Source organism: Scatophagus argus, chromosome 7 (assembly GCF_020382885.2).
Source record: "Scatophagus argus isolate fScaArg1 chromosome 7, fScaArg1.pri, whole genome shotgun sequence".
Lineage (NCBI taxonomy): Eukaryota > Metazoa > Chordata > Actinopteri > Scatophagidae > Scatophagus > Scatophagus argus.
Genome location: NC_058499.1, coordinates 24,962,182 through 24,972,855, shown reverse-complemented (window position 1 = coordinate 24,972,855; position 10,674 = coordinate 24,962,182). Strand labels below are relative to the sequence as shown.

Below are 10,674 nucleotides of genomic sequence, written 5' to 3'. Positions count from 1 at the left end.
AGCACTACATAGAAGAACAACATGGGCAGATGTTGACAGTGGACACTGGGTTTGTCAGAGGGCCTGATGCAGTTCAACATGTAGATCTGGATGGAGAGAGACCTGCAGAAAGATACAGAGAGAGAAAGAAAGGAAGGGAGAGACACAAAACTATGAGGAGAACTGGACACACAGTTAGTGACGTAAAATAATGAATTATATGTTGATCTGATGAGAGGAGAGGAAGAAGAGGAGAGGAGGTGGGGGAGTAGAGATGGTGGTGGTGTTGGGGATTAAAGACTAAGAGTTAGTCAGACCTATTCTACCTGTGGCTGTATGTTAAGAAGTGACTGTAACCGTACCTACCAGCCCTACACACTTTGTTTGAGGCTAACTATATGCTTTACTAAACAGAAGGGTTTTAAGTCTGGTCTTAAAGGCGGAGGTGGTGTCTGCCTGTTGAACCCAGACTGGCAACTGGTTCCACAGTAAGGGTGCCTGATAGCTAAAGTTTTGTCCTCCCATTCTAATAGTAGTAATAGTAGTAAATTGGGTATAGTAAAACTACACTCAAAAAATGATTATGCCCAAAAGATTGGCTTAAATATTTTAATTACATTCTAAACTTGAGTGTAAGGGGTCATATTTAATGCATTGTTTTTCTATCACATTGAATCGATGTGAATAAATTAAATAACTCTACCTGACTAAACTAAATTAATGCAAACATGTAACATATATATTTATTACATACAAGAGGAAGTTTTATCACTACTAATTGCATCAGGGGTTGAATAGTTATTGTAGTAGTAGCATTAGCTATAAACCTGTACTGCACAGGGTGGTTAGTATCTCCCCTTGTGCTTCTGGAATCGTATCTCCATGATGTCAGTAACTGATGATTGTGTCCCTTCAGTTAATGGTCACTGATTAAACATTTTATGGACAAAATACAGGAAATGGTAATTAGGTCAGCTGATGAGGGGTTACAAGCTCTTTCTGTCAGAGCCTTGGGAGGACCTCCAGAGGCCAGAGGCCCCCTGTCTGTCTCACCCCACGTGTTCAACAGAGCTGTGTTAATGCACCATTTTCATGTAAGGAATAAGACGCTCAAGTTCCTCAGGTGTCTGTCTGTCCATACGTGCATTTATGGAACAGATGATGAGCAATGCTCTGCCACATTGCTACACAGAATGTCTTCTACACAGTTCACCCACATGCGGTTTGATTTTTGCCCACTTCCAGATGCCCTCTCGCTGCAGGAATGCGCTGAACATCGTGGTCACCACCCTTTTTGCTGCGGTGGTCCTCTTCACCATCCTGCTGGCCTATGTCACAGGTTGTAAATTTGAATGATATACAAAGAGACAAACATGTTCATGTGAATCAAAACTAGTGATGGTCATGTTTTATTTACTTGTTTCCACTCTTTCTTTGTTATAAAGGCTACCAGTTCATCCACACTGAACAGCACCACCTCTCCTTTGGCCTCTATGGTGCCTTCCTCTCCCTCCACCTCTTCCTCCAGAGCCTTTTTGCCTTCCTGGAGCATCGGCGGATGAGGAGCCCCGCCCAGCCTCAGCACCTCCGTCGTTCGGTAGCCCTCTGCATTGCCGCCTACCAGGAGGACCCAGACTATCTGAGGAAGTGCCTGCGCAGTGTCCGCAGAATCTCCTTCCCTGGGCTGAAGGTGGTGCTGGTGGTGGATGGGAACCGGCCTGAGGATCGCTACATGATGGACATTTTCCAGGAGGTGATGGGCGGGGCTGACCAGGCTGGCAGTATGGTGTGGAAAGGAAACTATCACAGTGATGGGAGTGGAGGAGGAGGTGTCGGAGGTGGAGGGAGGAGCACAGTGCACATGGAGGAGGCAGCACGTGTGGCTCGGCTGGTCAGAGGCTGCCGTTACTCCTGCATCATGCAGGAGTGGGGAGGGAAAAGAGAGGTGATGTACACTGCCTTTAAAGCACTGGGGGACAGTGTGGACTACATGCAGGTACGTCTGCAGTGAAAGAGCACCACCATGTGAAAAAACTGTTTTAGATGTACAAAGACATAAAGTTCATTTCAGGAAAAAAAAACCCTCCAATTTTACACATTAAGACCCATTTATTCATCATTCATTCATTCATTTTCTATACCGCTTATCCGTTAGGGTCGCAGGGAGCTGGAGCCTATCCCAGCTATTTACTGATCATGACAAGAGCTGTTAACCCTGTGAAAATGGTTGTATGATGTCAAGTCTGAGAAAATAACTCAGGGTTATTTCAGCTTTGAAAAAATGTTCTTATCCAGATGTTTGGGTCTTATCCAGAGATGCTGTAGATCTCCCCTTTTCCTCACCTTCTGGTATCCCCAGTATGTTGTATGTTTGTTCCTTCATGAAGATCCCTTCAGGTCAAAAATCCTCATCTGGAATCTGTAGGACATTTCCCCAAAACCTCTTTTAAGGTGCACATGATCAAAGGCTCGGCCTTCCACAGTGGTCTCATTTAATTCATGTTGTTAATTCACAACTGTTTCCGTTGTAGAAAGTCAGTTGTTTGTTGATAGTGGATCCTAAGGGTCCAGATTTTCTCCTACTTAGGCAGCAGTTCCTCCACTGTTGGAGGTCCATGGAATGCAGTTGTATCCTGTTTGTTTGGTTTCACACATCTGCTGTTTGGGACTTGACGTATTTGAGTGGATGGCACTGCAACTATTTAGACTGAAGACTGCAAGATTTGATTGATTTGATATTTATGGATTTGAGGAATTATACAGTTGAGAAACCTTTGCAAATCGGTGTACTCACTTGATGAGGGTGCTAGAGGAAATGTAAGAGTTGCTATAATTCATCCTGCATCTCCTGGCTTCCCTTATTAGATTAGAGGAGCACATGTGCAGTGCCGATTGGGCCCTCATGAGAAAATGGCAGCAGGCAAAGATGTTTATGAGGTAAAGCACAAGAGAACAATTCAGTTAATTTGGAAACAGGAGTTCAGTTGTGTGGTGGTAGAGGAAGTGGGCCAGTTACATCTTGTGGAGTTTACTGCAAGTTTGAGAAGAAGGCACATGTGATTAAACATGAAAATCCATTTAGCTAGACTAGCTTGCCCAAGCTAGCAAGGGGAAAAAAACCATTAACACTGAGGCCGGTCCTGAGGGGAACATGAATGTTTGGACCAAATTTCATGGCAAGTCATCCAATAATCTCACTTAAAAAACACACCAACTTCATGGTGGCATTAAAGGAAAAGTCAGGGCATGACTGCTGTCAGTAGGAAACATTATCTTGGAACCATGAATGTCTATACCAGATTTAGTGCCAAGCTATTAAGTAGAAGTTGAGATATTTTACTGGAAATGTGAAAACTTTAACATACTGGTGGCATTATTTGAAAAATCAGAGGGTCATCAGCAGGTCATCTTGCCATGTCACTGTTTAACTGGTGTATAACTTATGGATCTGTGTATTTTGAGTTGCTGCTTAAAGCTCACCTGTCTTTTTCCATTGTACTCTTAGTCACCGCAGTGACTTCAGAAAATTCAGATCTCTAAAAGAGGAAAGTTTTCTGATATTAAGTTTAAAGAGAATTTTGGCAGCAGAGCACACAGTAAAATATTTCCATTAAACACAAATAAAGTTGTGAACATTAGGGCGGCTAAATGTGTGCAGCAGCAGCCTAAAATAATCACATTACACAAAGCCATCAGTGGAGGCCCATTTACATTCATCAGCACACTCCAGCAGATACCACTGAAGTCAGCTGTGCTGCTGATTTGATATCTGCACTGCTTCTGTGCTGCTGCATACTGATGTCAGTCTTCTGCTGTATAAAATAAAGTTAGAACAGGACACTCAACATTGTTTGCATACTGTGAATTCTAACTGTATTTATAAGTCAGACTCTGTATGTTGAAAAAATACATGCAGCATTGGATATGTTTAATCTACACAGATAACCATAACTTTAAAACAAATTTTAAGACTAATTCTAATCAGAAATGTAAAGATCCCAACCAGTCTCCTATAATGTTTGACCTGGACTATACTGACTTGTATTTGTCCAACGTTTGTCACTAGAGAGGTGTGTTCACATTCCCGGAAAGATGTGCACTTTCCAAAAATCAGAGATTCACACGTACAGGAAGCAAGCTAGATTTGGTATGTCACAATTTTAGAGGCCAGCCACTGACTTATTTGCTAATATTACTAAGGCCAATTAAAACAAACAGGCAAGAAAAAAAATCTTTTTTAAACTTCTACATCCCACTCATGTCATTCATCTTTATTTAGATCAATGTATCCACTTCCTCCCACTGTACAAAGGCGGAGATCAAGTTCCCAGCCCATACATCCGTCTGTCCAAATTAGGAGCAGCGTTCAGCTGACAATTATGAACTAATTAAAACCAAAGTTGTCAGAAAAATGAACACTTGAACAGAATATCAGCTTGTTAAGACATATCTAAAAATGTTTTGATTTCACATCACAGACGATGAAGGCAGGCATTGAAATGTGAGTCTTAACAGATAAAGCATGGGAGGCTAATATGGGTTTAGCTGTGAATTTATTTTTCTCTTTCATTTATGCTTAAAGTGAAATAAATGAATAAGACTTTCATTTAAACAAAATACATCTGCAGCCTGTGTCATTATTCTGAGAAATCCGTAAGCACTTTATACTGTGTGTCAGCATCGAAATAGGCCGCATTTGATTTGTTGCATCACATGCAGCTGTCTCTAATTTATTTTCCCATGGCTCTGTTATACATTCAAAACCATCACTGAAACTCATGCCAATGGATTTTCTGATTGTTGTTGATTGAGTCTATAGCAGAATCTTCGTGTTTAACAGCTAAATCTGATTCGACTGACAACATTTTGAGTCAGGTACTGCTCTTCTTATTTGTAGCCAGCTGTTGCATGACCTCTGTGGCTTTGCTGTGTGTCAAAGGTCATGTCCACATCTGATCCAGTTCCGTGTAGGCACAATGAACCAGCTGGGGTCTCTGTCCGCAGCCTCTCATTTCTCTCTCGTGGATTTTAACAATAATACTTCTCAGTGTACTGCAACACCTGCCGCCTTTTTGTCCACTGCATTTATATTTTCCAGTCTGTGTGTGACCCTCAGCATATGTGTACCCTGTGTGTGTTTGCTGTGTCCTTTGTCAGGTGTGTGACTCAGACACAGTTCTAGACCCAGCATGTACCATAGAGATGCTGAAGATTCTTGAGGAAGATCCGATGGTGGGAGCAGTTGGTGGAGATGTACAGGTAAAACACAAAAGTGGCAAGCATATTGACTGACAGTCACAAAAGGAGGTGACTGAAAACTCACAAAAAAATGTCATGAAAGTACAATTAATCTTAAAGTATTTTTTATTTTGTGACTAATTTCTCTCAACTTTCCTGTCCTCCAGATCCTTAACAAGTATGATTCGTGGATCTCCTTCCTCAGCAGTGTGCGCTACTGGATGGCCTTCAATATAGAGAGGGCCTGCCAGTCCTACTTTGGATGTGTCCAGTGCATCAGCGGCCCTCTGGGGATGTACAGGAGCTCGTTGCTTCAGCGCTTCCTGGAGCCCTGGTACCACCAGACCTTCCTAGGCTCCAAGTGCAGCTTTGGTGATGATCGCCACCTCACCAATCGGGTGCTCAGCTTCGGCTACAAGACAAAATTCACGGCGCGATCACAGTGCCAGACTGAGACACCAACCCAGTATCTGCGTTGGCTCAACCAGCAGACTCGATGGAGCAAGTCTTACTTCCGTGAATGGCTCTACAATGCCCTGTGGTTCCACAAGCACAGTCTCTGGATGACCTATGAGTCAGTGGTCACTGGCTTCTTCCCCTTCTTCCTGGTTGCCACGGTCATCCACCTCTTCTACCGTGGAAGGCTGTGGAACATCCTGCTCTTCTTATTGACAGTCCAGCTGGTTGGGATGGTGAAGGCCACCTACGCCTGTTTCCTACGTGGTAGCCTGGTCATGATCTTCATGTCACTCTATTCTCTGCTCTACATGTCCAGCTTGCTTCCTGCCAAAATATTTGCCTTGCTCACCATCAACAAGTCTGGATGGGGCACTTCAGGCCGCAGGAAGATCGTGGTCAACTTCATCGGTGCTGTACCTGTCACAGTGTGGGCTATGGTGCTGCTTGGAGGAGTGGCCTATACAATCTACTGCGAAACACAGGAGCCATTCAGTGAGACAGAGAAAGCCTTGTTGATAGCAGGGACGATACTCTATGCCTGCTACTGGCTCATTCTACTGGTGCTGTACCTGGCAATCGTAGCCAAACGGTGTAACAAGAGGGAAGAACAGTATCACCTGCCATATGCTGAGGCATAAACCTATTACCAGAGAGACTGGTAGGACATCTGCACCAAGTTTCACTGCAGTTTGATTCTAGCAGGCTGTCTGTCGACGCTGTGAACTGTAGTGTGATGGGCTGTGAACCAGGGAAACACTCACGTCTTCATCACTGGTGCTAGAAAGGTGTGAATCTGGAATCTGGGCAGCAGGAATCTTATCCAGCTGAAGGAGGAGGCTCTGAGATGACTGTATCCATACAGCTTCCCCATTTATCTCATGGTGCTTCACACTGAAAAACCAAACCAAATGGAAGTGATCCAGTGTATAATGTGTTCATACACTTGTAAGAGTGACATGCTCAGAAGAACATTAGGTAGTTTATGGGTACAGAGGATGGAGTATGGTGCTTTTTTGCTTTGAATATAAAGCACAGAAGGAAAAATAAGACAGAAGTAAGGTCTTATTTACCGGTTGTCTGGTATTTAATGTCTTCTTTTTTTATTTAAAATAAAGATGAAATGGGTTAAAATCTGAGGGAACTGAATATCTGGTAACCTCTATAATAAACAACAATAAATAAAAATTGCAAGGCAGTTCTCTCAAATCTATTTCATACAAGAAGACGAATGCGCAGATGGTTTTTGACACTGCAGTGTATCTTAAAAGCAGTGGTGGGCCGTGTATTTGGTTCCTGGGCCTTCAGTGGGGACATGCCTGACTTAGTCCACCTCTTAATACAACCACTATCATGTCGCAATTATTAAAACAAACATCAATACTATCCAAAAACACAATATGACAAGGCGTGGCATTAGAGAGAGAGGAAACAAGAAACAAGACAACTCCAAACCTCTACACTACAACCACAACTGTGCCACGTACATCATCCGGAGCAGTTCAGAACTGCTAGTCGCACTTGGCTGTGACTTTTGCTCTGACCAACCAATCAGAAGATGGAAGAATGCTGACTCTTCTCAGGGTCAGCTAGCTGTGAATTCTGAAATCTGATTGGTTAAATACAGATAGATAGATAGATAGATAGATACTTTATTGATCTCAAGGGAAATTCAAGAAACTTAGAAACAGTCAATGGCTAATATAGTCTAAATTGTGTGGGCCAGCACTACTGATTCTGAAGGCCCTGGGCAGATTAGACTGACATGACAACACATAGAGGCTGAAATCTGATTGGACAGAACACCCACATACACGTACTGGAAGCGGTGCAGCTGAGAGAAATGCTGCGAAATAAACAGTGAGGAAAAAATGAATACAATTTCATGGAACAAATTTGAGAATTTAGGTTGTAAATGTAGTTCAGTGATTCTGATAGTGTTTAGGCCAACAGAGAAGGCCTTGCTGGCCCTGACGGCCCGCCACTGCTTAAAAGTGTTCAGACAGAATGCAAAGCAACTGTCCCTGCACTGTCAACAGAAAGATCGCTCATAAATAGAGGTGAATTTGAAAGACCCATCCATGCAAACTGAAAATTTGTCAGCTTGAATGTAAAAATGTATGCTATCTCTTTACTTAATCCACTTTATTAAAGTATGGAGATGAGAGATAACAGGAGACTGAAAGAAAATAACAGAAACACCTGAAGTTGTTGGTGAGTTCTGAGATAAGTCATAGGTGACACACATACAGTTACTGTCTACAGTTTGTGAACACTAAACCTGGATTGCAAAAACAAACCAGCAAAATTCATGGAAACAGTTTGGTTTGTGTTCTATCTCAACCCACTTTGAAATATTGCTGAAGTTGTTGTAATCATTCTTCAACAACTGTAGTCTACAATCATAAGCAATGGGGCACACAATCCGAAAGGTCTTTGAAACAACTCTAAATTTTTCTAAATCACTTTAGTCCCCATTTTATACAGTATCTTCCCACATTGGGAAGGTGGACAGGAGGAACGATTACAGCAACCTACAGCTCTTACAATGTACATATGGGTAGTGAGTACTGCATCAATACAAACTTGAAAAACTGAAACTGATCTTTTAAAAGTGTCCATATTATGACAGAGACAGCTAAACATTACCAATATTCAGGAAATGCAGAAAATAAGAAGTTTTCCTGTCACACTACTTGAAACTGGATGTAATGGTGTGGTGATGTGGATGTCTCCTATGAAGGGCCAGCTTTTCATTAACTAATAACTAGTTGTATATTAAAAATAGGTGTTAATACATTATTTGACAAATGAATCAGTTTAAAGGGTAATAAAAAGGAATGAAATTTTAGTCCATCAAATAATTAAAAATCTTTTTGAAAATGAAAATGGATTCATAAACTGAAATTTAATCAGGCATTTAAAATTTATTGATGATTAATCATTTATCTGTAAACTTTTTTAGAGATCCTTCATTAAAATGTCCAATCATGAATGATTTTGTAACTTAGTTGTAGTTGATGATGTAGTTCAATTTATTAATGCCTATTTTTTGAATTGTGCTATTAGATGTTAATTGATGAAAAGCTCCATTGCTGTTTCTGTGACACTAAAGGTCCTCTATAGTCTTCTGGACAGGGACTGAGACAGCTGGAGGGGTTGTTCCTCAGCTCTGAGACCAGCCCAATCATCTGTTCTGCGGGGCAGCTGTGATTTATCAGAACAGACAATCGAACATTTCTGAACATGTGACATGCAGCTGTACCTTCGGTGCTGTTGTGCAGTAGTTTATTGTTGTTCTATATCATGGTCCAATTCTCAGTTTACAGTCACCAGTGGGTCGTACTTTCAGTGCTCCAGAGATTTTTTTATATGTATTGTAAAGGTGCCAAATCATGTTTGTGTAACAGTACGAATTTACCATGGGACACATGTCTTTGTGTCCTTTAGACAACATGTAGCCTTTGTTTATTCATTGCATCAACAACAGTGTGAAGACTCGTGACCAAAGACCAATTTCTTGTGAAGTGTGTGACTTGACGGCTTTGCTTCCTCAAAGCTTTTCATGTTTTTAATCTTCATTTAATTTCAGATCAGAACTAAGCAGCTAGTCCATCTGTCAAGTGTGTACACCATCAGCATATTTGTGTCTACACGCTGACAGCAGTCTTTTTGCTTTGGCAGCTGACATTTCCTCTTTGTGCAGTTTAACGCTGTTTTGAGGAATCAGTATATTAATTTAAACTTGAAAGCTCAAAAAGGACAAATACATGAAAAGGAAACTGTGTTTATAAGCCTGTTTAACCAGCGATGCAAGAAATTGTGTTTTTCGATCTTCTGCTGCTTCCATCTCTGGGCATCACAGGATATTTGAAATTTTCCTAAGTTATTAACAATTCTTCCAGTTTTGAACACAGTCCTCCCATTCATACCAAATGGAGAATGCCTCCTTGATTTAAATGACTGAATTGACATTTCTTCCATACTGTCTTTTTCAGTACTCTGAGTGTATATTGTTCCCTGTATTGTATGTTCACTTTAAAAGAGAAATACATTTTCAGAATTAATTTGACTACAGCATCAATGTTTTAACATTAAAGGCCTAAAAATGTAAGTATGACGCTCAACACAGGTTGTACCGACTGACCTTTTGTTTTAACCTGTGTTGTATCAGGTAATGGCGATGAAGAATACTGCACGGTGTCCAAGAGAGCTCAACACGCTGCAGCTTAAGAAAACACATGCAAACAGACACAACACAAGCAAATGGAGAAAACATTTTTCATCAACAGTACTTGCCAAGCATTTAGGAAATGTGCTGCCAAATCACACAAACACAACCGAATACAAAAGTGAAGTCAGTGTCAAAATTCCTGACATGGTGGGAAAAAAAAGAAAAGCCACATCACCGCATGCATCCACCGTAATCTAGTATGAGGAGCCAATACAGATGAAGAGCTGTTTCATTTGGGTATTTGAGAAATGACTAAAATGGCTGACATTTAAGGTAGGTACGACTTTAAAAATCACGTTGCCGGCTCGCCTGAGCATGTGTGTGTCGGAGGTGTGCGAATGCTGAGGAAAGGAAACAGAAGCTTTACAGCAGCTGAATGAATTGGTCCCTTCAGTCATCGTGCACTGGGTGGCTTTTTACGTCTGAGGTACACCTCAACACGGGAACCGCCCTCCGAAAAACAAACACTACATACGTACATACACACACACACTCGCTCATGCTGTAAATATTCTGACATGTGAAAGTGCTGTATGCTAGATGACAAATATTCTGAGCATTTACCCCCAAACTGATCTCTGAAGCTGGTCTTTCTGTTCTCACTTTGTTGTTTTAAAAGTAATTCATCAGTGCAGTGCTGGTGCAAACCCTTTGCTTTATCATAGCATCACATTCATCCTAATGTTTTTTGGACTTAATCTCAGTGGTGAAGAGTTTAAAATCTGAGATTATTATAGGACTCCACTGGTAACTGATAGCTGGTAAAG

The 10,674-nt window shown here is 41.4% G+C and overlaps 1 protein-coding gene across 1 annotated transcript; it reads left to right on the top strand.

Annotated features, from left to right (window-relative positions):
- The first annotated feature begins 1,049 nt into the window (after nucleotides 1-1,049).
- Nucleotides 1,050-6,656, top strand: has3 (hyaluronan synthase 3). Its single transcript, XM_046395358.1, has 4 exons — nucleotides 1,050-1,318; nucleotides 1,425-1,975; nucleotides 5,137-5,238; nucleotides 5,385-6,656. Exons 1-4 carry the CDS (start codon nucleotides 1,129-1,131, stop codon nucleotides 6,312-6,314), a joined length of 1,773 nt encoding a protein of 590 aa, XP_046251314.1. The 5' UTR covers nucleotides 1,050-1,128; the 3' UTR covers nucleotides 6,315-6,656.
- The last annotated feature ends 4,018 nt before the right edge of the window (nucleotides 6,657-10,674 follow it).